General features: G+C 43.8%; 1 protein-coding gene across 1 annotated transcript in view; it reads left to right on the top strand.

Annotated features, from left to right (window-relative positions):
• WDR33 (WD repeat domain 33) overlaps nt 1-26063 on the top strand; it is a 160044-nt gene that overhangs the window by 95314 nt on the left and 38667 nt on the right. Inside the window, exons 9-16 of the mRNA XM_073625786.1 lie at nt 2898-3052; nt 3250-3328; nt 3413-3523; nt 3609-3703; nt 4844-4930; nt 5001-5140; nt 6329-6481; nt 7419-9293. Coding sequence (XP_073481887.1) covers nt 2898-3052; nt 3250-3328; nt 3413-3523; nt 3609-3703; nt 4844-4930; nt 5001-5140; nt 6329-6481; nt 7419-9293 — 2695 coding nt within the window. The remainder of the gene's footprint in view (nt 1-2897; nt 3053-3249; nt 3329-3412; nt 3524-3608; nt 3704-4843; nt 4931-5000; nt 5141-6328; nt 6482-7418; nt 9294-26063) is intronic.

Below are 26063 nucleotides of genomic sequence, written 5' to 3'. Positions count from 1 at the left end.
TGTATTTAGTGCCATCCATCTTTCCTTCAGTCCTGACCAGTTTTCCAGTCCCTGCTGATGAAAAGCATCCCTACATAATAATGCTGCCACCACCATGTTTCACTGCAGAGATGATGTTCTCTTGGCAATGGGGACTGTTGGGTTTTCACCACACATCATATTTTTTATGATTGCCAAAAAGCTCAGTTTTAGGCTGTCATGATTAGGGAACCTTCCATGTGTTTGGGGAGTTTCCCACATTCTATTTGGCAAACCTTTAACCTCCTCCGCTCCAGAAAATTGACCCCCCTTCCAGTAGCAGCCCGCCACGCAGGGCGCACGGGTCCCGCCCCCCCGTCAATGCCCCTGGTGCCCTAATCTACATGCGGGGTACCAGACGCATGGATTCCAGGGTTTTTCTTTTTTTTTTTTCGAGGCACTTGATTAGAGCCTGAGGCTGTAACAGACTTAAAAAAAAGAAAGGGTGGGCTCACCCAGTTGTGTGACAATAGCAAATTAATATTCACTTTTGTCGCACTGATTCTCCTCCAGGCAAATCAGGAAGCACGTTCGATTGGCCGAAAGGAGAATCATTCCAATTTGCCAAGGAGGAGGAGGGAGGCGACGAAAGGGGAGGCTGTGGCCCGCTCCATAGATGGGTTAAGTGCCGAGCTGGAAATTGACCGACTGTGGGGGGGGATTGTGTGCAGATAACCAAACCGACCGGAGGGAGGGGGGGGTTGGTTGGTTGCGGGGAGAACAGCAGGTGGCTGGGGGTGCACTGTTTGCTGCCACTGCTCCCTTCATGACCAGGCCATTTTTTTGCAATAAGGCTCTCCGTTACTTTAACTGACAATTGTGCAGTTGTGCGACACTGTCCTCCTTTTTTTTTTTTTTTCCCCCCTCACAAATAGAGCTTTCTTTTTGTGGTATTTGGTCACCTCTGCATTTTTTTTTTTTTTTTTTTTTTATGGTATAAACAAAAAGACTGAAATTTTGAAGGGAAAAAAAAAACATTTTCTAATATCTGCTATAAAACACATCCAATAAACAAACACTACCTGATGCTTTTGACACTTTTTTGGGAACCAGTGACACTAATACAGTGATCAGTGCTAAAAGGTATGGACTGTCACTGTACTAATGACACTAGCGGGTAAGGGGTTAACATCGAAGATGATCAAAAGGTTAAATGTGTGCCCAGCATGTGTTGCTGTGTGCTGTTTTTACTAAGCAATGTGCTGTTTTTTACTTCCTGTTTTGCAGGGCGAAAAAACAGCACTTTGCTGCTGTCAGAAGAGAGCCCTGTGTTTGCATACGCAGGACTCTTTGGTAATTACCGGAGCCGATCGTCAGGTGCTGGCAACCAATCAACGGCCAGCACCCGCTGTTTGGTTCGTGCTGCCAAAGGAAATACTGCAAAATCAAGGAACAGAGGGTGCACCAACCTAGTGCATTACCTTTGTGCTATGTTCTATTTGCTATATAAAGACTAAAGCTATCACATGGTGCCCCAGCTAGGCTCCTCCTGACAGTTGTCCAATTTTTGGTACTGATACTAACTAGGAAGGTGTTCTATATGTGACGTGTATACACATAGATCTAGCAAATGGAATATCCCATGCTATCTACGTTATACCCACCTACTGTCAGGAAAAACCTAGTTGGGACACCATTTGATATGTTCTATATGCTATATAAAGACCACTCTTGCAGAATCCAAAGTTGGCTCCAAGGAAGTAGGGAGCCCTCTTGGTGCGCTTTAGCCGTTTGGATGGTCTTCTCACATTTTGGGACTTGGTCTAGATCAGTGTTTCTCAACTTCAGTCCTCAAGGCGCCCCAACAGGTCATGTTTTCAGTCTCTCCATTATTTTGCACTGGTGATTTGATCAGTTTCACTGCCTTAGTAATTACCACAGCCCTTTTATTTGAGGGAAATCCTGAAAACATGACCTGTTGGGGCGCCTTGAGGACTGGAGTTGAGAAACATTGGTCTAGATGACCAGGCTGCTTCAAGCATATATGGACTTTGATGTGTCTTATTGCTGACGAGTACACATCTGTCTTTTTTTTATAAAATAACGCTATCACAAAGTGAATGCACTAGGTTGGCACACCCTCTTAATTTTGCAATGTTTGTAATCATGCCATGTTCTTTCCATTTTGTTTTAATGCGTTTATTGTTTCTCCATGGGATGTTCAAAGATTCCGTTTTTTTTTTTCATAGCTAGTCCAACCTTAATCTTAGCTTCTCCACAACTTTGTCCCTGACTTGTTTGGAGAGCTCCTTGGTCATCTTGTTGCTTGCTTAGTGGTGCTGAAGTCTCAGAAGCCCTTCAGAACAGTTGTATTTATCCTGACCTCATGTGACAGATCATGTGAGACTTTGATTGCACACAGTTTGACAACATCTTATTTAGGGGTTTCATAGCAAAGGGGCTGAATAATTATACGCACTGAAGATTTCTGTTTTCTTGCTTGACTTGTTTGTGTCTCAAAAAAAAAAAAAATGTGCAAAGCCCCCAACAAAAATCAATATTCCACGTTGTAATGGACCAAAACTGGAAACCCACGCCAAGGGGGTGATTTTTTTATATTTTTTCAAGGCACTGTATAATTTTATTTCTGTTCACAATATTATACTTGGTTTACTTGTTTACTTGTTCCTTGTACAATGCTTACTACCTTGGGCATAATTTATGAAACCTGGAAAACTAAATTTAGACCAGACTTGAGGCTGTTGTAACATTCAGTCAGATTCCTTAAACCAGTATTCCCCAAGAGTAGAAAACAAAACCTGATTGCATACTGTGCGTAACAGCTCTAGTACTGCACCAAGTATTTGCATGTGTATTTATAAAACAATCACTGAGCAACATTTATATAGATTTCCCATGTTCCATTCTATCGCTAATAGACATGCTCACAAGAATACTGTAATGGAGGTTAAGTGGAATTTGAATGGAAACTGGTTACTTACAGCATCACGCGATCATCTTTGCAAACTGTTTGATATCCGCAACCTTCGTGAGGAGCTGCAAGTTTTCAGAGGCCACAAAAAAGAAGCTACAGGTCAGTCTACCCTTTCCTAATTTTTTCATGTGAACAGAACATGCAACCACGCAAGGAGAGAAGTGCAGTAACATACAGCAGTCAAACAGAATGTACTGACATCAGATCAGTACATCTGATGGGATATGATTGGTTGTAGCAGGTACTTCTTTCTTGACTAGAGAATCATAAATTGATGTTAATTCTACCTCTTTTAGCTGTGGCCTGGCATCCAGTACATGAAGGTCTTTTTGCCAGCGGTGGTTCTGATGGTTCTCTTTTGTTCTGGAATGTTGGGTATGTATTTCTCATGTGTACCTAATGGTGGCTCACCCTGGACTTTTTCAGTGCACTGATACATGTGTTGCTCCCCTATCATAGAATAGAGAAAGAAGTGGGTGGTATGGAGATAGCTCATGAAGGAATGATATGGAGTCTTGCTTGGCACCCTCTTGGACATATTCTGTGCTCTGGATCTAATGATCACACCAGGTATACTTCATCAGTTATTCTTCACCCACTGGAAACAAAGTCAATGGTGAATGTGAATGATGCTTATCTTACATTTATTTTCTAGCAAATTCTGGACTAGAAATCGCCCTGGGGACAAAATGAGAGACCGTTACAATCTGAACCTTCTCCCTGGCATGTCAGAGGATGGGGTGGAATATGGTAATTATCACCGGTCCCCACTACCTGTTGTCTTTGGCAGTTACGCTGTATCTGTCTTTAGTGTTGGATGACTGCACTGTGACTCACTAAAACAATATTTGTTGGCCCCATGTGTCTGTGTTTTCTTAATTTATTTGAAGATGCACAATGCTGGCAAATAGATCCTGGTCACCTTATCAAATTTTACAAAAGACGTTTAAAGTGGTTGTAAACCCTGTTACAACACTTTTACCTACAGGTAAGCCTATACCTGTAGGTATCTTGCACAGTTTAGGAGATGCTCAGTATATGCGCTGCTGCCGACATCATCAGCGCATGCGCACTGAAGAAACAGGCCGCTGGTGCCGTTTCTTCAGGAGTCGTGACGTGACCGGCGTCTCCAACGCACATGCACGGGGGTGACATCATTGCGGCTCCGGCCAATCACAACGCCAGAGCCGCAAACCCAGAAGTAACTCCGGTGGAAGATGTCTGCGATGTACTCGGGGGCCGAGGCTGATCCAGGGCATCGTTCTAAGCTAAGTATTTCATAATGGGCTAGTATGCAATGCATACTAGCTCATTATGCCTTTGTCTCTCAGTGGGAACCTGAGCCAGCCGCTCCCACCCCCTCCACAGCCCAGCACTCCAGTAAGCGAGGGTCACAAGCTTTCTGCTCAGTGTTAGAGCCGGCGGGGGACTGATGCTGCCTCTCCCTAGGTAAGTATGTTTTGGGGGGGGGGGTGTGAATCCCACACTTTAAAGTCTAGCTTAGGCTGTGAAGAGGGCAATTTCTGCTCTTTGTGAAAGCTTTTTATCTACATGTGGACCTTTTGAGAATACAAATGTTATAATTTATTTATTTATTTTTTTGTATTTTGTGTAGTAAAAATTTAGGGAACTTGAGTATTTTCTAAATAAGCAGAAATTGTTCAGTATTCAGTTTTCCATTTTGCAAACTTTCCTTAATGTGTGCTAAACATGCAATCAACATGGATATAAATTAGGAGTGCTTAAATGTGCAGTCACATACAGCTGTGTCAATCCTCAGATGTATTAGTTTGTATTGTAATCTTTTATTTTTTCCTTTTTATATATTGCGCGCATGAAGATACAACTTGTGAACCAATAATGAATATATTGTGATATTTTCCTCTTCAGACGATGTTGAGCCAAACAATCTTGCAGTTATTCCAGGAATGGGTATTCCCGAACAACTGAAAATAGCAATGGAACAAGAACAAATGGGTAAGGAAAGAGGAGTTGTTTTCTCATCTGTGTTGGGTACTGAGTGTAATATGCCTTCATGTATTTTTAGGGAAAGAAGAGGCAAGTGCTGTGGAGATGACCATCCCTGGTTTGGACTGGGGAATGGATGAGCTGATGCAAAAAGATCAGAAGAAAGTTCCACAAAAGAAGGTTCCATATGCAAAGCCCATCCCTGCTCAGTTTCAACAAGTTAGTGCAAAACTATTTTAGAACACTTTTTAGAAACCCATCTTCTTGTTTTTCTGTGAAACACTCTTGGAAACTGACTTGTTGTTGTGATTTCAAATTAGCAGCCATGCACACATGAACAAAAATGTTAATGGGAAAGAAGTGTGGAGAGTTTGCCTTTAGGCAAGGTACAGTGTATTTGGATCGTTTGCTCTTGGAGCCTGGTGCCAGGATTAGGTATTTTTAAGTGCATGATCTGCCAGTTGTAGTGTAGCTGCTCCCTGGTGAGCTGAGTAATGTGGGATAGGTTAAGTGTTAAGGGCTAAATTTAGGGGAGAGTAAGCCTTAAGTTCCCACTTTTACCACCTCAGTCCTGCCGTACATATAAATAAGGCCTCATATTGAGGTGGTTATACCGGATTCATGGTTGAGGCTATCACCATGTTACCTATAAAGCCGCTGGATCACTTTTACAGGTGGCAAAAGGAGGTATCACCAACCCCCGCCATCCCCTTTCCTGCCCTCTCCCGTCACATCAGGGAGCCCAGGACTGATCCAACCTGCAGCATCGGCTGCACTGAACAGGGAGAGGGGAAGAGATATTGTTCCTTCCCCTTTGTGAGAGCCGAAGCCAGAAGCAATGAGAATTTTGTCACTTACGGTTTGTTTATTTACAAGCTGATACCGCTTGAACAGCATTTGATCAAACCAGTCTCAGTTTGATCAGATGCTTTGGAGGCCAGAGAAGAGATCTGGGGTCTGACCCCAGATCTCTGCATAAAGAGAACCTGTCACAGCCCATGCTATCACAAGGGATGTTGTTCATACCTTGTAATAGCAATAAAGTTGCTCCCAAAAAATGTAAAGGGGCTGTGTAAAAAAAAAAAAAAATGTAAAGCGCCTCCGACTCCTCGTGCTTACACGCAAAGGAGAACACACACGTAGGTCCCACGTGCATATGTAAATGGCAGAGAGGAACATTTGACAGAAGAGACCAATAGGGTACCATTTTATATCTTTATGGGACTTCTGAGAAGAGAAAATTCAGTTTTGCCCAACTGAGGTAACCATTATGTTTTACAATAATTAGGCAGCAAAAAATGGAGAGTCAATGGTATTTTGAGGTATAGCTGTGAAGATCTTGCCCTATTACTATTTACATCTTAGAACATTATACACAATGACCATTTTGTCTTTGTTTATACATAGGCATGGTTGCAGAATAAAGTACCACTTATGCCATCTTCAGAAGTAGCTCCTGAGCGGAAAGAAGAGGTGAAATCTGATGAGAAGAAGAAGAACCAGGCTGAGATTGAGCAGGAAATGGCAGCACTACAGTATACTAACCCCCAGCTGCTAGAAGTATGTTGTTGTTTTTTTGTTATAAATATGCACAATGTGAATGTAATTGTGTAAATGTGAGCATTTGCTAGTTTTGTCTTGTTGGCTGTACACACACATAGGCCAATCTTTACGCACTTCAGCCATACAAGCATACGACCAAGTCCAAACTATCATGTGTTTTCCCATACATGCGCCAATTATTACAATCCAACCTATTTTTATTAGACAGCGTGGGCATGCTTTTATGTTACTTTTGAGAAAACAAAAATCATGATTATACAGCTAAAAAAAAGTAATTGTGCAGCTCACAACTGGGCCTGCTATGCTTATATACCTGATAGTGGATAGGCATAAAAATATTTCTGTAGATGTGTCTTACAACTGCTAAATGTTCCAAATATGCAGTGAGTACCTTCTATTTAGTTAACCGCTCCAACCAAAAAAATGAATTGCTTAAAACACAAACACTCTGGGCAGCTAAAAACATATCCCTAGCATTTTGTCTAGGGGGGAGGAGACACAGTTTTGCTTACCTGATCTTCCTCTCCCTCAGCAGAGGACACTCCCCCACGCTCTGGAGGTGGACTGTCCTTTGGCATCATCTCGTCCAGTGCAGAGCTATAGACCCTGCTTTGGTCTTGATGTCAGAACCCTAGACCTCTGGAGCGTGAGGGAGAAGCAGCTGTGGGGCGCGGTCTAGTTGTCTAGAGGAGCAGGTAAGTAAAATATTTTTTTTCATTCCTCTAGACCAAAATCAGCAATTACCCTTGCAGTGCAGACACGGCCCCAATGCATTGGATAATTTTTTAGTCACCTGGGGTTTCCATCTTCGCAAAATATTCAATTTAAAGTGTGTCCTTTTAGTTAGTAGGATTACTCTGATGTAAATGTGTACATTTGTATTTAATTTCTTAGTGTTGCAAATTTATACATTCATGATTTCTTTTCCTTTCAGCAACTGAAAATTGAAAGAATAGCCCAGAAGCAGGCAGAGGCTCCAGGTCAGACACAGGGACTTGCTTCTCCTTTGGGCGTACCTCCTCAGATGCCTTCTGCTTTTCCACCTGGCCCACAGACTCAACCTCCAATAAGTTTCCAGCAACCTCTTCCACCCCAGCAGATGACAATGAGCATGCCACCTGGCCCTCAAGGACAATTTAGACCACAAGGACCTCCGCTATCTGCAGGTCCACAGGGTTTCATGGGTCCTGGACCACAGAATATACGACCTCAGGAAATGCATCCTGGAATGCCCAGACTTCCTGTTTCTCATGGTCCAATGGGACCCCAGGGTCCTCAAGCTGCTCCCGGGCCACCAGGTCATTTGGGTCCTCAAGTGACACAAGGTCCTCTAGGAGTACAGGCACCTCATCATGGCATGCAAGGAGCACCGGGTCCTCAGGGGCCACTTATGGGTGTAGCTCCTAGAGGAGCCCAAGGCCCTCATGGACTGCGGGATAATCAGGGGCCTAATCAAGGTATGCTTATGGGACATCCAGCACAAGACTTAAGAGGTCCATCTGGACCATTAATTGGACATGGACCAATGGAAATGAGAGGCCCTACAGATATGCGTGGACCTCAAGATATGAGAGGACCTCCTGAAGTACATGCACCTCGCCTTTCTGACATGAGAGGTCCTCCTCAGGATATGAGAGTGGCTCCAGATATGCATGGACCTCAGGATATCAGAGGTCCCCCAGACTTGCGAGGCCCGCCAGATATGCGTGGCTCTCAGGAATTAAGGGGGCCACCAGACATGCGAGGCCCTCAGGACATGAGGGGGCCACCTGATATGCGTAACTCTATTGATATGCGAGGCCCATATGACATTCGTGGTCCCCCAGATATGCGGGGCCCTCCAGACATGCATGGACCCCAGGATATTCAAGCTCCCCCTGATGTGCGCGGTCCCCCAGATATGCGTGGTCCTCCAGAAATGCGGGGACCTCCAGAGATGCGAGGTCCACCTGACATGCGTGGCCCTCAAGATATGCGTGGTCCCCCTGACATGCGTGCACCTCAGGATATGCGTGGTCCCCCTGAGATGCGAGTACCTCAGGATATGCGAGGTCCACCCGATATGCGCGGCCCTCCTGAAATGCGTGGACCCCAGGATATGCGAGGTCCTCCTGACATAAGAGGACCACCAGAAATGCGTGGCCCACAGGATATGAGAGGCGCTCCACAAGATATGAGGGGTGGTCCTGAAATGCGTGGCCCACAAGATATGAGGGGTGGTCCTGAAATGCGTGGTCCACAGGATATGAGGGGAGGTCCTGAAATGCGTGGTCCTGATGTGCGTGGCCAACAGGATATGAGAGGTGGTCCTGATATGAGAGGGCCACATGATATGAGAGGCCCTTCTGATATGCGAGGACCTCATGATATGAGAGGGCCACCAGAAATGCGTAGTCAGCAGGATATGAGGGTTCCACCAGAGATGCGAGGACCTCAGGATATGAGGAGATCAAGTGAAATTAGAGGATCTCATGACTTGCGCGGTCCACAACATATGAGAGGTACACCGGACTCAAGGGGATCATCTGATATGCATGCATCTCAAGACATACGAAGTCCTCAAGATATGAGGGGTCCTCAGGATTTGCGTAATCTTCAAGAGGTTAGAGGACCTCCAGATATGAGTGGCCCTCATGAAATTAGAGGTCCTCAAAGCAGAGGGACAAATTTAGGACTACCTCAAGATACTCGTGGACAATCAGTGCCCCAAGGACAGCCAGGAAGTTCCCAACAGAACCCACCGAGGGCTTCCCACCCCCCATCACAGAAAGCCTCTTTATTGGGAGATGGTCCTAGGCCTTTCAACCAGGTAACTGCCTTTAATACTGACAGGAAATATTTTGCTAGGAGACGTCAGTATTAAAGGGTAGCTGAATTTGTAATTGACAGTCTCATCTAATCCTGCCACTCTCCTGATCATATTTATAGATGATAATACAGCGCTGATATGCTTACTGCACAGCCTGCCAAAGGCCAGGCAGCATTTCCAACTGTTAGTGCCCTGTTCTTCCTTGACTTTGTATTTCACTCAGTATGCATGCTCTGAGCCCAGCTCCTAATGGTAGGTCAGGGCACATTTGTTAAGTCAGATACAAAACAGCCATTATTCATGCCTTGCACATGCCTGCTGAGCTGAAAATGATCTTGAGGAAGAACAGAGTGACACAAGTCAGAACGCTTTCAAACTGTGATTAGGCTGGGTAATTAGGGAATAATTTGTCTGAATCTAAGCTCTATAATCAAATTAATTACATTTTTTTGATTAGGAGGGCAAGGTGGGGTAGGATAGGGGCTTTAACTTATATTTTCACTTACCCTTTAATTTCAAAAGTGGGCTTAGGAAAGAAATTACAAAAAAATGCATATACAGTCTACCAAGTCCCTTTAGGAGCAGTTTAACTGATTCCAATCACAATTTTATTAATATGTTACCAATTTGGTAGTCTGTAATCTGCATAAAAAAGCCTGACTCTACAAATTGAATGTAGAAGGCACAGTATTCCATTCCAGTATTTCCATACTAAACTGCCTCTGACTTTATACAAAACAATTTAAAGGCCATCGTCAAATTCTGTAAAGTTTCATACCTTACTCTTTTCAGTTACTTTTGCTGCAGGTGAATCTACTGAACCTTACAATGTCTGTCAATGTTGAGTAAAAAAATATATTTATATGGCTTATATTTATAAAAGAAAAAAGGTATTTCATTTTCAGTAACAATAAATTTTTACATTTTTGCATCAAGTGAAATCTGTACTATGAAAAGCCTCTTATTTTCAGGTAGATGTCTTTTTATTGTCTAATCACCTAAGTACATTTTAGGGCACTATTGTCTAGCTAGTAACAGTAGATTTTTACCCTTTGCTTAAGGCAAAACATAGTATGTGTAGTGCAGTAAAACAGCCGCTCACCCTAACTATAGTAAACAGTATTATTATACAGGATTTATATAGCACCAACAGTTTGCGCAGCACTTTACAACATAAGGGCAGACAGTACACTTACAATACAAATCAATACAGAGGGATCAGAGGGCCCTGCTCGTTAGAGCATACAATCTAGAAGGGAGGGTCAAGTGGAAACAAAGGGTAATAACTGTGGGGGGTGAGCAGAAAATGAAAAAAAAATTGTTAGGTGTGGGTAGGGTAGGCTTCTCTGAAGAGAAGGGTTTTCAGGGATCGTCTAAAAGCTAATAGAGTAGGAGATAAGCGGACAGATTGGGTTAGGGCATTCCATAGGATTGGAGAGGCTTTGGAAAAGTCCTGGAGGCGAGCATGGGAGGAGGTGACGAGGGAGCTAGAGAGCAGAAGGTCTTGAGAGGAACGAAGAGAACGAGTAGGTTGGTATTTAGAGACTAGGCTAGTGATGTAGCTGGGGGCTAAATTGTGGATGGCTTTGTGCGTATTTGTTAGTATTTTGAATTTAATTCTTTGGCGGAGCGGAAGCCAGTCGAGGGATTGACAGAGAAGGGGTAGCAGAGACAGAGCGATTGGTAAAGTGGATGAGTCTGGCAACAGCATTCATGATGTATTGAAGAGGTGATAAACTATGTAGTGGTAAGCCAATGAGAAGAGAGTTGCAGTTGTCAAGTCGAGAGATGACCAGCGAGTGAATTAAGAGCTTTGTTGTGTCATTGGTTAGAAAGGGGCATATTTTGGAGATGTTGCGGAGGTTGAGGCGGCAGGATATGAACAGTGATTGGACGTGGTGCTTAAAGGAGAATTCAGAGTCCAGGACTACACCTAGAACCTTGGCATGCGGGGATGGGCTTATAGTTGTGCCATCGATTTTGAAAGAGATTAGGGGAAGGGGCATATGGGGGAGGAAAAATTATAAGTTAGGTTTTGGATAGATTGAGGTTTGAGGAAGTGGTGTGACATCCAGACTGATATATCTGAAAGTAAATTAGTGATACGTGAGGAGACAAAGGGAGTGAGCTGAGGGGTAGAGAAATAGATTTGGGTGTCGTAATCCGCTGACCCAGGGAGGAGGTGTAGATTGAAAATAGGAGAGGTCCAAGAACAGAACCTTGGGGGGACCCCAACCGAGAAAGGAAGTGGAGGAAGTAGAGTTGTAAGAAACGCTAAAGGTGCGGTTGGATAAGTAGGAAGAGAACCAGCAAAGAGTACAGTCACGAAGACCAAAGGCGTGGAGTTTTTTGAGGAGGAGGCAGCAGAGAGGTCCAGGAGTAGGAGTACAGAATAGCGTCGATTGGTTTTGGCCGTTAGTAGATCGTTTGTTAGTTTTAGGAGAGCAGTTTCTGTGGAATGTTGAGGACGAAATCCAGACTGAAGGGGATCAAGAAGGCTATTATCAGCGAGGTGGACGCTCAGTCGGTTGTAGTCCAGAGGTTCGAGGAGTTTGGATAAGAAGGGGAGCAAGGAGACGGGGCATAGGTTAAGATCGGATGGGTCCAGTGAGGGCTTTTTAAGTATGGGTCTGACAAGTGCATGTTTTAGAGAGTTGGGGAAGGTGCTAGAAGAGAGGGAGAGATTGAAGATGTGGGTTAGAGAGTGTAGCATAGAGCCAGAGGGTGAACGTAGCATTTGTGAAGGAACCAGATGCAGAGGGCAGGTGGTAAGGTGGACATTAGCAAGTAGTTTAGCAACCTCGTCTATAGTGGTGGGGTTGAAAGAGGGAAGTAATGATTGTACCTGTGGGCATGAAGTGTAAAGCGTGGAGGGTATCGGAACAGTAGAGATCTCCTCGGGAATTGTATCAATCTTCTGTTTAAAGTGATTGGCGATCTTCTGGGCAGTGAGTGAGTTGGCGGGTGGAGGCGGAGGACGAAGTAGAGAGTTGAAGGTAGAGAAGAGTTGATGGGGACGGGATCATAAGTTGTTAATGAGAGTGATAAAATAGGTCTACTTGGAAGTGAGGAGGCTGGAATTGTATTTTTGGAGGGCAGATTCATATTGGTTGAAATCTCTCTTAGACTTAGTCTTACGCCACAGGCACTCGTGAGCACGACTACTTTTTTTTTCTTCAGACTTCTAGTATCTGTTTTCCAAGGTTGAAGGGGTCGGGGCCTGATTCTGTGTGTAGTGAGGGGGGCCAGTGAGTCCAGTGAGGCTAGAAGTGAGGTGTTGTAGACAGAAGTGGCTAGGTTGGTGCAGGATAGGGGTGAGATTTTGTCGTAGAGGTTGTCGATAGCAGAGTAGAGAAGAGAAGGGTTGAGATGACGTAGGTTTCTGTGGGTAACTTTTAGGCGGTCGGAGGGAGAGGAGGTGGAGGAGAGGGAGAGAGTGAAACTAATAAGGCGGTGATCAAAGAGAGAGAATGGATAGTTAGAGAGGTTGCATGGAGTGCAAAGGTGAGAGAAAACGAGGTCAAGGGTATTGCCTTCGGAGTGAGTAGGAGCGTGTATCCACTGCTTCAGGTCAAAGTAGGATGTTAGGCTGAGAAGTTTGGAAGTGGCAAGAGGGTTAGTATTAATAGGGATGTTGAAGTCCGAGAATGATTGTGGGGATTTCAGAAGAAAGAAAGTAGGGTAGCCAGGCAGAGAAGTCCTCAAGAAAGGTTGATACTGGTCCAGGGGGCCTGTAGATCACAGCTATCCTTTGAGAAACTGGAGTGAAAAGACAAATGCAGTGTGCTTCGAAAGAGGAGAGTGACAGAGAGGGAAGTGGGTGAAGTACCTGAAAGGTGCTATGTGGGGCTAGAAGGATTCCAACACCTCCACTGGATCTGGGGGATTGAGTCCAGAGAAGACCACCATGGGATAGGGCAGCAGAAGACGCAGTGTCGGATTCGTGGAGCCAGGTTTCGGTAATGGCGAGTAGGTTAAATGAGTTGGCGATAAAGAAGTCATGGAGAGAGGTGAGTTTGTTGCAGACAGAGCGGGAGCTCCAAAGGGCACAAGAGAAAGGGAGTCTGGTCTCGGGAAGAATAGAAATGGGAACTAAATTGTGTTGATTGCGGCTGCTACCAGAGGGTGCAGGGTGATGGGTGCATGGGGTACAGTTAAATGATGAAGGCCCGGGGTTTGGGGATATATCTCCAGAGGTTATGAGAAGCAGGAGGGTGAGGGAGGTAATATGGGAGTGGGATTTATATGAAGGGACATGGCCCAGGGTCTTGGAGATCACCTGACATCACCTGATGTCTATGTGGTGTTTTTCAAAGTATTTTCTTGTGTCCCTTCGCTTTGTGCATTCGCTGAAGTGCAGAGTCAGAAGTGCACCCGCTTATAGAAATAGCCCCACTTTGAGAAAGGGCCCCAGTTGCAAATGTGCCCCCTGCAAATGCTTCCCCCAAAAGAAGCTTATATTTATACTGATAGGGGTGGGTGGATTTCAATTAGCAATTAAGAGGTAATAAAGGTTGGCTGCTTAACAGGGCAAAATTCTTTTTTTTTTTTTTAAATCGGAAAGCTTTTATTATGTCAAAAGCAAAAGGCACTTTCAATACAGATATGTATATATACAGTCCATACAGAGAACATAAACTGTTATACAGCTACAGGGAATATGTAAACAAACTTTATAATGTAACTTATATAAATGCTTAGTACGACTTCCATATTGCCTTTTGTGGTAACTTCAATAAAATAAAGGGAAAAAAAATAAAAACAAGAACCAAAGAAAAAACAAATGAAAAACACTTCAACCTGACCGTGCCATTATACCTTTCTCCCGGTATATGACCCTATAACTCTATGCCTTCTACCACTAAGGTCACTTGTCTACTGCATCCCTCCACCATGTGTGTCGATCATGGCATGCATCTTTAATCTGTATACACCTCTGCTCTGGGCTATCAGCATTGCAGTAGCCTGTTAAGGACCAGTTGTGGAAGAGCTACTTCTGGGGCGCCTAACCAACATTGCCATATTTTCTCAAACTTCTTTGGTGATTTTCTATGGTAATAGGTGTTTTTTTTCATGAATAAGAAGGTTATTAACCTCTTGGATCCACTGCTTGCTCATCGGAATCCGGGTAGACAGCCAATACCTCGCTATAAGCTTTCCTGCTAAATAGAGCAGTCTAATAAGTACTATATATATAGGAGCGGAGTACAGGTCCTCGTCCAGACCTCCAAGCAAGCACACCAGTGGATCCATAGTCGGTTGAACCTGATAAATAGAATTGATGGTCGTGACAACATTATTCCAATATCTAACAAGTTTGGGACTTTTCCACAGCATGTGTATGAGGTCTCCTTGATGAACCTGACACTTAGGACATATAGGCGTGTCTCTGCTTCCCCAGTGGTGCAGTTGTACCGGGGTTCTATACACCCTATGCAAGATGAACAAGTGCGATAGTCTCTGTGCCGCTGATACTAACACTAAGGGTCCAGCATTTAGTATTTGTTCCCATTGTTCCCCGTCAATGGGGCCAATGTCTCTTTCCCACTTTTTCCTGCAAGGCAGACAATCAGGCGCCTGTATATGAGTCAAGAGTTGCATATAGGTTCTGGAGATAATACCTCTTTTTTTCAGTTACATCATACACAGATTCCAAGAAGGTCGATTCTAACAAGTGCAGGGACGAGCAGTTGCTCTGAGATCTGGCTGTGTGGCTCAGCTGAATATACTGGTATTGCAAATTGTGGAATAGTGGAAACTCCTCTGTTTATCGTAAGATTTCAGGCCCGTCTCATCAAAAATTTGATGCAAGTATTTGACCCCTGCCGCCTCCGACCGTGCATGACCACTGTGTTTGGCTAGCTCTGTGTAGAACCTATTCTGCCAAATTGGTGTGCTAGGAAGAAAACCATTTATTCCTAATCACCGTTTAATACTGCACCAAAGTTTTTTTAAAGAGGCGGACTGTAGGACATTGGGGAGGGGCCGTGGGGAAGCCCATTTCCACATTGGGATAGAGCAGAGTACGTCGTAGTAGGATTGATAAGTAAAGATTTAGATGGGTCTGGTGCATCAGGCTGATTCCACCCTGTAAAGTAAAAATACTGTAGGGTAGTTAATTTTATTCTGGCTACTTTATTTTTCCAAATTAAAGATCTGAACTGTGAGTCTATATGTTGGAATCAGTACTTTGGTATCCAGATTGGTGCATTATGCAGTATATACAGCAATTGCGGGGCCCAGATCATCTTAGTTAAGTTAGCTCTCCCTGTGACTGACAACGGCAATTTAGACCAGGTAGCACACTTATTTTTACATTTCTGTAGTAAGGGTTTTATGTTAAGAGTTATATAGTCCTTGGGGGTCTTTTGTCACCACTTTTCCTAGATATCTAAAGGACGTGACCACTTTTATCCTGGACACACTATCAGGCATCGCTGAAGGCAGATCATCCAGCGGGAGTAGCACCAACTTGTGCTAGTTGATGGAAAAACCAGAAAACTCACCAAACAGCTCGATGATCCGCATAGCAGCAATTAGGGATCCAGCCGTATCCCCTAAGTATAGTAGGGCATTATCAGCATATAGCGATATTTTATCTTCCCTATGGCTCCGCCTAAAGCCTATAATATCTGATGATGCTCTAATTCTAGCCGCTAAGGGCTCAAGGGCAAGGGCAAAGAGCAGGGGTGACAATGGCCACCCCTGTCTAGTAGCTCAGAACAGTGAAAAGGCCTCTGATAACGAGTGGTTTATTCTAATCCTTGCTGTCGGTGCTGCATATAAGAGTTTGATCCCCTCCCCTAATCCGAATTTAGTCAGCACTGCCCACAGATAGTTCCACTCCACGCTGTCAAATCCCTTGGCATCGTCGAGAGAGAGAACCGCTCTATTACCTGAATTCTCTATTGGGAGTTGAATATTCAAGAAAAGCCTCCTGATGTTTAGGACCGTGCTGGGACAAAACCAGACTGGTCTACATGGACCAGTCCAGAGATAACATTTGCTAGTCTTGTTGCCAGTACTCGTGCCAATAACTTGACGTCCGAGTTAAGCAACAAAATGGGTCTGTATGAGTCTGGCTGTAGAGGGTCTTTACCCGGTTTAGGAAGCACCACCACCACTGCCTCACCCATGGAGTCTGGATGGTGACCAGTTTTGAACGACTCATTAAATATTTCTAACAGGCCTGGCAGTGCAGGGAGCAGGCGCCATCTTGTCCCGCATGGTCCGCCGCTGTCAACAAGTCTCTTCCCTGCCGGGACATCTTTAACTTAATCCCCGGGCACCGGGGTACAGAGCGGGTTGCAGGGAGCCGTTACAGCCGAAAGACAGGCTTTGGAGCAGTCTCAGGAGCATATAAACAGGATGAGTGGACGGATGTTCGGCGGCGCTAGAGCCCTGTGCGTCGTCCTCCATCAGTTGCAAGACACGCCCAGTAGGGCATAATTCTTACTTCAGAAACAGACTAGCAAGAGGGCACTAAAGTTAACGGGCCATAATTCTGGGTAAGACAAGGGAGATAATAAAGCATTGTAATGTGGACAGGTCTACAGACGGTCAAGCAAAAATAACATACCAGCAATTAAAGACACATAAGCAAAACAGCAGTATTTAAATTTTTGGGTAGAGATGGTTCAGTTAGCACAAACCAGCAATTATTAATGACGCATAAGCAAAGCAGATAGCGGTGTTTCAGTTTTTGTGTGGAGATGGTTCAGTTAGCACATACCTGTAGAAAGAGAGAAGAGATTTACAGATGAGACAATCCAATAATGATGAGTGCAGAGTCAGAAGTGCTCCCACTTATAGAAATAGCTACACTTTGAGAAAGGGCCCCAGTTACAAATGTGCCCCCTGCATTCACCTGATCTGTGCTTTGTAAGGGTTACTACAAGTCCTAGCCTTTTTCTTACCTTATTAAATAAATCCATATAGAGCTTTATTGACAAGGCCAACACACCAGGAAAGTCATTATTTCCAAAAAAGTTAGTTTTCTTATCAAATGAGGGACACATTAATTCAGAAACAGTATACAGGACATTAAGATACTGGTAAATATAAAACATTTTAAGCCAGGCCCCATATAACCCCTCCTCTACCCAGCATGCCTCTGTTTTTGCTAGTGTCCTAGGAGTTTGGGCATCTTTCTTTTTTTTTTCTTTTTTTTTTTTTTTTTTTTTTCAGCTCCGGTGAAAGTCTCTGTTTTTTGCTAGCTTTCTCTGCTTTGTGGTTCTGCTTCAGCTGGTTCCTATATAGCAATTATCTTAACTGGCATTATATTAGCCTAGCTTTGGTTGCCATACCTGGACCCCCCTGGACTGGTCATGCTGGACTAGTCTGGTATGCGATCTCTGGGCATTTGGAAATTTACAGACCTATGTGTACTGTGTTAGTTATCCACAGACCACTTTCCAGGTCTGGAGCCGTGGATAGTCCCAAGTCATGACCCTGTCTCTAAAGATTTGGTGTGCGAGGCTGGTCTGGTGCTATCTCACTGTTTACACTGCTGATCACCTTTTCAAATTTCCCACCACTGCTGATTTTACCACAGAAAATATTATGGCTAAGGAATCAAGCTCTGTGGTGATTCACTGGTTGGAATGTGGCTTGCCCTCCACACTGTTTTCCGCCATTAGGCTGCTGTTCATTTTCCTGCTCTAGAAGCACCATGTAGGTCTCTAGTCTGTTTCACTGCCCCCTAAATCTGCACCAGCTGTCTGAGTTTTTAAGTACCTGAGGCGTTGCCTCACATTGGAAATAGATTTTGCTGTGTAGAAACAACATAGAAGGCAACCCCTCTGCTGCAGGTAACCTCAACCTATACTCCTCTAGTGCTATAGGGGATTTTTTTTTCTTAAAGTGGGGTTCCACCCAAAAAAACAAAAATACCTGAAAAATTGTAAAAAAACAAAACAAAAAAACATTTGAATATATATATATATTTTTTTTACTTACCTCTAAATGCCTGTTGCTAGGTGGTCCCTCGTAGTCTGCCTCTTCCTTTGCCTGGACTGGTGACATCACTTCCCCCCAGGCACAGGAAGGGCTCGGCTCTGCTCCCTCCCTCCTGTCAATCATCTGGGACCCATTACAGGTCCCAGGTGATTGAGCGGCCAATCACGGCGCCGCTCGCGCATGCGCAGTGGGTGCCAGGCTGTGAAGCCACAGCCCGGCGCCCACAGTTGAAATGCCGACGAGCGGAGGGGGGGGGACGAGCGGTGCTTCGATCCCCCGCATCGCTGGACCCAGGGACAGGTAAGTGTCCAATTAAAAGCCAGCAGCTGCAGTATTTGTAGCTGCTGACTTTTAATTTTTTTTTTTTTTTTTTTAATGGAGCCCCTGGGTGGAATTCCTCTTTAAGCTCGCCATAAATGAATCGAATCTCAACTAGTCAGCAGAGACCAGCCGAGGTTTGATTATATCTATGGGCAAGCTGATTGTACTGAAGTTGATCCATCAATCGACTTTGGTACAACCAGCCTGTCGGATTTTATGCATTCAATCACTGCCGGCAGGTAGAGCAACTTTCAGTGATCATTGTATTCTGCCGGCAGGGAAGGCTCCCTGCTGGCAGAACACAATAGCGCTGGGGGAAGGATTCCCCCATTGACACTTACTGTTGAAGCTGTGGTCCATTGCTACTTCTGATTCAGTTTTAGAGTCCCTAGAGTCTGTCTCTGAGGAGATTGAGATCTGAGGCACCGCAGACTCCTGCTGTTCATTCAGATTTACAAGAGTTGTCTCAAACTTTATCATTGTGTATTGCCCTACTTTTGGAGGATCAGCCTTCTGTTCCAGGCCTTGAGTTTTATAGAGCTTCTGCAGCTGCCAAGACCTTTCAAATGTCTCCCTGGCATCTCCCACAGGCCAACATTTTTTCCTTCAGTTACCTTTCAATACCCATCTTGTGCAAAAGCAGTGTTACTTCCCAGGCCTTCCTGGGTTTCCTGACATCCTGAAACCCCTTGTCCCTGTCAAAGTGGTAACTCAGCATCTGGAGATGTACTCATTCTGCACTTCCACTCCCTTTTCAGGAGAATTCTTTATCTTGGGTATTATTGAATTTCCTGTGGTACCTGGTACCCCTCCGCATCCCTCCTCTCCTGGGGACTTCCTGAGCTACATGGCTGACTGGCATTAGGTCTGCTGTTCTGTGCCTTAATAAGGACCTGGGCCTTTAATGTCCTTCATAGACACCTGCTATGTCTTATGCCCCGTACACACGGTCGGATTTTCCGATGGAAAATGTGTGATAGGACCTTGTTGTCGGAAATTCCAACTGTGTGTGGTCTCCATCACACATTTTCCATCGGAATTTCCGAAACACATAGTTTGAGAGCTTGCTATAAAATTTTCCGACAACAAAATCCATTGTCGGAAATTCCGATCGTGTGTACACAAAACCGACGCACAAAGTGCCACGCATGCTCAGAATAAATTAAGAGCCGAAAGCTATTGGCTACTGCCCCGTTTATAGCCCCGACGTACGTGTTTTACATCACCGCGTTCAGAACGATCGGATTTTCCGACTACTTTGTTTGACCGTGTGTATGCAAGACAAGTTTGAGCCAACATCCGTCGGAAAAAATCCATGGATATTGTTGTCGGAATGTCCGATCAATGTCCGACCGTGTGTACAGGGCATAAGAGTGCTGAACCTGTATACATTAGTAACCTTTCTTGGCATTCCATTGTGGATTGTTCAGGTTACCTTCTATAAAGAGGGTCTGTTCTTCAAAACTCTTTTGAAGGTCCTGCAGGTGTCTATTGTTGGTAACTATTGCGCACCAATGGTCGAGGCCATTCAACTTCAATCCTCCCTAAAATGATATCCAATAAAGTCACTGGACCCTTTGTTATCTGTCAGGGAGATTACCCTTTCATCCCCATCAGGGGTTTATAGAGCATTAGGGAAACAACCTTTCAGTATGTTGTGTCCCCCTCTTGTTAGTTCTTGGTCCTTTTTAGCCTCCCCTTATATTGCTGGGATCATGTGCTTTGGTCAAGACCTTCAGATAGCCTCTATGCAGGAAGTCTTTGTTGTGTCCCATTAGTCATTTTAGGTGAATGGGGTGGTTTCCACCCTATACCTCGAGGGGATCACAGTTGCGGGGGTGAACCCACACCCATGGTTTAAACAAATGGCAACTACCCTCACCTATAACTGTCCTTTGCAGCAAGGAGCACATGGAAGGGCAACACATGCAAAACAGAGCTGGGTTGAGTTGGGAATTTCTTTGGTTTTGTTTTGCATATCCATGGTTTGTTTGGTTTCCCAGAAATCACAGCTCCTTCCTCACTGGAGGATCTCACAATGAGTCAGTTTCCTGAGTTGGACTCTGTTGGACATCATTTAGGTCAGGGGTGTCCAACCTTTTGACCTTCCTGGGCCACATTGGAAGAAGATTATCTTGGGCCACACATAAAATACACTAACGATAAGGATAGCTGATGGGCAGAAAAAGTCGGGCAGATCACACATTAACGATCACTGATCTAGATAATGTACCTATCTTGAGTAATACAACGTATTTGTTATTTTTTTTGTACTATCTTTTATTATAAAGGTGAAAGAAGTCAATATAGAACTTGCGTGATATCTGACACTGTTTTTGGTAAACTAACACATCAGTATCTTTTTCGATGGATGTAGTAGCAATGCTCAATGAATTCTCAAGGTGCGCATCAGATATTTTGGTTCTAATTTTGCCCTTCATGTGCTTCATCCTTGAAATTAGTTGCTCACAAATATAGGTGCTGCTGAAAACTGATGACATGGATAAGGCGTACTTGGAAGAGTGAGATATTTTTCTTTGGGAAGATAAAACTTTTATAAAAGTGCAGTAAAGAAACTGTCACATTTTTCTTCTACCACACGTGCTCACTAAGTGTAAACACTTTTTTACAAAGAATAAAAAAAAAAAATCAAACCAAGTAAGTTTACGATTTTGTGTTGGCCAGCATTCAAAGTCATCTGAGACCGTGCCCCCTGGATTGTCAGCAAGTAGACCACGTTGGGTTACATAGTTTATTAGGCTGAAAAAAGACACAGGCCCATCCAGTTAAACCTATGCATAGCTGTTATTTTATTCTCTAGCAAATAGCCCTCTATATTCTGCTTCCTAAGGAAGACCACTAAACATTTTGTGAAACTGTCAACACTCTCAGCTAGTACCATTTTTTGGGAAAGGGAGTTTCAAATTTGTATTGCTCAAACCGTAAAGAACCTTTTCCACAATCTGAGGTTACACCTTTCTTCTGATCTCAAATAATGACCGCATGTCCTCTTCGGGGACCTAAGCGTAAGCCAATTATTATAGTTACTAGACATTGTAATCGTATCCCCTCGTAAGTGCCTCTTCTCCAATGTGAATAACTGTAATCTATGTAATTGATCCTCAAAGCTGTGGTCCTCCCATCCCCTTGGTCATTTTGTGACCCGAACCAGTGTTTTTCTAAAGGGGGTACCTGCTTCAGAGTATGTGCAAAGACTTTTGTGGGATCTGATTACTTGAACAGTCCACCTTGTGTGGCTGATCTGCAACCTCTTTGAGGAAGTTTCCCCTGATTCCATCTTTGGTTCTGCCCTCAGTCAAGCAACTGCTAAGTTTTCAGCCTGTCACTCCACAACCAAAAGTACTTTGCTGGACCCAGGGCCAGGTCGAGAGATTCTTAGAACCATGTTCTGTGCTTAAGATTAGGCAAGTTCTGCATAGTTTCTGTCAGACCCTAGACACACTTGGGTGTTGACGTGGATGGTTTTGTCTATCCTCTTGCTGTTTTGGTGTTCCCTTGCATCGGTATGTAGTTGTGATATACTTTTAATCCCTGCCTATCTTTGTAGGGGTACTTCTTTTACACCCTATTCCTTTTTTCGGTCTGACTGACTTCAGGGTTGGTACCCTTGAGTTCTCTACCTGTCTCAGGGGATCCCTTAGCTATGCTTATGAAATATTATATTCTGTTTTTCCCACATTTTTGAATATCTACCTTCCTTGAATCCTAAAGGCTGGCAGTGTAAGGCTTGGGCCTTCACTTGTTGACCAGCAGGTCTTCTCTTGTGGAGTTTTCTTTTTTTTTTATCCCAGTGTGTTTTTTTTTTTGTTTGTTTGTTTTGATCACGCTATGCTGTTGGTCTGCTTCTTCCTTATAAAGTAGTTTTGTTGTTCCACTTGTGCTTGGTGGGATTTTGGTTTTACTTCCTCTCTCTGGTTCAGGTTCCATGTTTCTTTGGGTAAAGTCATTCCTGTTTGGGTAAAGTCATCCCTCTTGGGCAGTGATCTCTTCAGTCCTGTTCAGGTTGATCTTCTGTGGCCATTTGTTAGGGGTTGACAGCTTCCTCTGTCTTGCAGGCATAGGCATGCGCAGGGGGTGTGTCTGGGCACACCCTAATCCAGGGGCAGCTCCAGGGGGTGCCTGGGTTCACCCCCATCTCTGCGACTATCTCTGTCATTAGGTCAGCAAGGTCTGCCTTTGACTTTTTCCCCCAGCTGCAGTGTTCCTCTATTGCCCCGGCACACAGTATGCTGAGGCTTGCTGTCAGCAGGGACTTCCAGCTGTGCAGTATCTCCCCGGGCTGAGGAGGTGTTCGGCAGGGTGTGGCCGAACTCTCCCACATGCACACTCACATGTGGCTGCTCTGGCTCATCGAGCAGCTGAAACTGGTAAGGAAGCAGAGCAGACATGGCAGCCTGGGAATCCTCCAGCCATGGGGTAACTGGCTAACGGGGAGAGGTTTATCTTTTTTCCTGCAGAAATTCCCTCCATGCTCCATTTGTGCTGCTTTGAACCTTACACTGCACGCAAAGAACTGCAGAACTGCTGCCAGCCCTCCCACTACATACTGCTCACTGACTGGCTGCCCTCGCCGCACACTGCTCACTGACTGGCTGCCTTCGCCGCACACTGCTCATTGACTGGCCTCACCAAATTTTTGATAAGTTAAAAAAATGAAAGCATTTGTTGGCAGTAAGTGTCTAGTTATTAAATAAAATGTTTTAATACATTTTAATTTTTTTTTTTATATATATATATTTATGAAAGTGTGTGTGTGTATACATACAATCTATATACATACACACGCATGTGTGTTTGAGCTTAGGGATGCACACCCTATTGCAATAGGCTGAGCACACCTGTGCTTGCAGGAGGCGGCTTCTCGGTTTCAGAACTGGGCAGTCCTTCAGGTAGTTCTGAGTTATAGACTCTTCCCAATCTCTTTATGTTGCCTGTCAGTGGTTGTTGTCCATCCCTTTGTTGGATTGCTTTCTGACTATTCTGGATTCCTATGTTCTTCAGTGAATGAGAGAGAAAATAAGATTATTGTACCGATCTTAAAAAAAATCTATTTCTTGGGAGTCAATTGAGGTACACAAGTCCCACTCATCTGTGTTTTTTGCCCTGGTACTGCTTTTCCACAACACTGAAGTATCCTTGGTAGAGGAGGGTAACAATTTTGTGCCAATGTTCTAACTTCCTGTAGGCGGCAGTATAACTGGACTGTTTCTGAATTCCTGAGTCCTCCAGTGGACTCCAAGAGATTTTAGAGCTAGTACGAATATCTTAATAATTTGAAAAACTAGTCACATGGCTGAAAATGGATTGCCTTTGGCTAGTGTTAAAGCCTTGTGAATTGAGCTTTATGTGTTGCACTTTATATCTTTTTGTCTCAAACATTAGTCTCTTCAGATATGGTTCTCCCTTATGCATTTAAAATACAGTCAACAGTTTTTCAAAAAAGGAGACAGCAGATGGTTCGTTAAAGTGAATAAGACATGATAGAAATATTGAAGCTGCCATTGCTGAGGCTATCATAGGGTCAACTGGTTTTGTCAACTGCCACATGTCACATGCTGTCTCCCATCTGTCAGATGTCAAAAAACTTGAGAATTCTTTGATACTCCAGCTAAATTATTAGGCTTGTAAGTAAGGGCTTGTGTCAGTGGGCTTTTGTTTACTTTAAAAGGATTGATGCAAGGTAGGTTCAGTTCAAATGCAAGGAATTCTAAATGATCTTGGAAGCATCTCAAATTGATGTCACTCTGATGCCGTCGACCCAGGCCCCTAATAAAAGCTACATGATAAAATAATTTTGTATGAAAGAGCACACAGTTATACAGAATAAACACTGATTAAAGTGCCTGCATAAGCCTAATGTGACTGGTTCTCTTTAAAGGTTAAGTTTTTGTTTTTTTTAACTTTTCTTGGTTATATATCCTTTGCTTTTACAAAGTTACTCAGCACTGCTTACTGTTTAAATTTTGCTGATTGTCATTGCGCAACTTATAGAGCTGTCCTAACCTGCTTGTGACCTTTTTGTACTTTTTTTTTTTTTTTCTTAAATTTTGCAGCTAGCAGGTAGAATTAAACAGACACAAGTGGTGATGATTTGCAAGATGAAAATCACCTTTGGTGACCTGTACCCCTTAGAGACCCTGTCACTTGACAGTTCATTTAAATAAAAATTGATTAAACCATTTCCCAAACCATTTACATTCAAGGCATGCAGTGAATGCCATCTGTCACAGTTGCTTGTACTGTCAGCCAAACTGTATACCCGTCAAAATAGTGCCATAGTTGATCACATGTGCAGCACCATGGTAACTGCAGATCATACAGAGGTAAAGATGGCAGCTTCCTTGGCTGTGAAGGATATTATTATTATTATTTAAGGTACTTGTATAGCGCTGTCAATTTACGCAGCGCTTTACATTGACATCAGCCCCTACCCTCAAGGAGCTTACAATCTAAGGTCCCTAACTCACATTCATATACTAGGGTCAATTTAGACAGAAGCCAATTAACCTACCAGCATGTCTTTGGAGTGTGGGAGGAAACCGGAGTACCCGGAGGAAACCCACGCAGGCACAGGGAGAACATGCAAACTCCAGGCAGGTAGTGTCCTGGTTGGGATTCAAACCCGCGACCCTTTTTACTGCTAGGCGAGACACTGTATAGTATTCCCATTTGCCCTGCTTAACAGCTACATACAAGTTTATGTAGGGAGGTGAAGGGGAGACGGAAAAGCTGGGCCAGAACAGATAGTGATTAGATACTCCCAAAATAGTGCCTAGTGCACACAGGCCGAATGTTGGGAGACATCAGCCGGTTCAATAAAAACTGGCCAACATTCGGTCCGAGTGTATATCAGCCGGTCCGACAGACTGTTAGCACAGCAGCTGACAACAGAGCTGTCAGATTTTTTTTTTTTTTTTCAATCCAGAAAAAGTTATTAGTGTGTACCAGGCTTATAAGAGAGCTATGACATGTAAGGAGGGAGAGAACTGTGCTAGGGAATTTACTTTTTTTTCCCTTTTTGCTTCTTTGTCTTTTACTGATATTTTCAAGATTAAAAATGTTCATGTACAGCTCAGTGTCAAGTTTTTCTTGTGTATCATCTAGTTGGATGAACAGGAGAAGGCCTGAGCTCACCTTCCTGTTAGCTAAGATCCATGAGCATTTTCAGAAAAAAAAAAACTGTAGCCCTTTCTTTGAAAAAGGAAAAGTTACTTGTCATTGTCCCTATCCATACATATGTATATGAACGCATGTTAGTTGTCATAGACAAGAAACTAGTTTTGGATACCAGAAAATCTGTGTTAATAACTCTTCTGAAAATACTATTTAGATTGTATAGTTTAGCGGTCTACTCAACATTACAAGGTATGTTTATATTGGTGTTCCCTTAAAGCAGAACTATAGGCAAAATGTTTTTTTTTTCATTTTGGATAGAGCAAGGGAGTGTTATAACGCTTGTCAGATTTTTTT

The sequence above is a fragment of the Aquarana catesbeiana genome, linkage group LG04 (genome assembly GCF_042186555.1).
Source record: "Aquarana catesbeiana isolate 2022-GZ linkage group LG04, ASM4218655v1, whole genome shotgun sequence".
In the NCBI taxonomy this organism is placed as follows: Eukaryota; Metazoa; Chordata; class Amphibia; order Anura; family Ranidae; genus Aquarana; species Aquarana catesbeiana.
The sequence above is the reverse complement of the archived record's forward strand: the minus strand, read 5'-3'. Positions and strand labels throughout refer to the sequence as shown.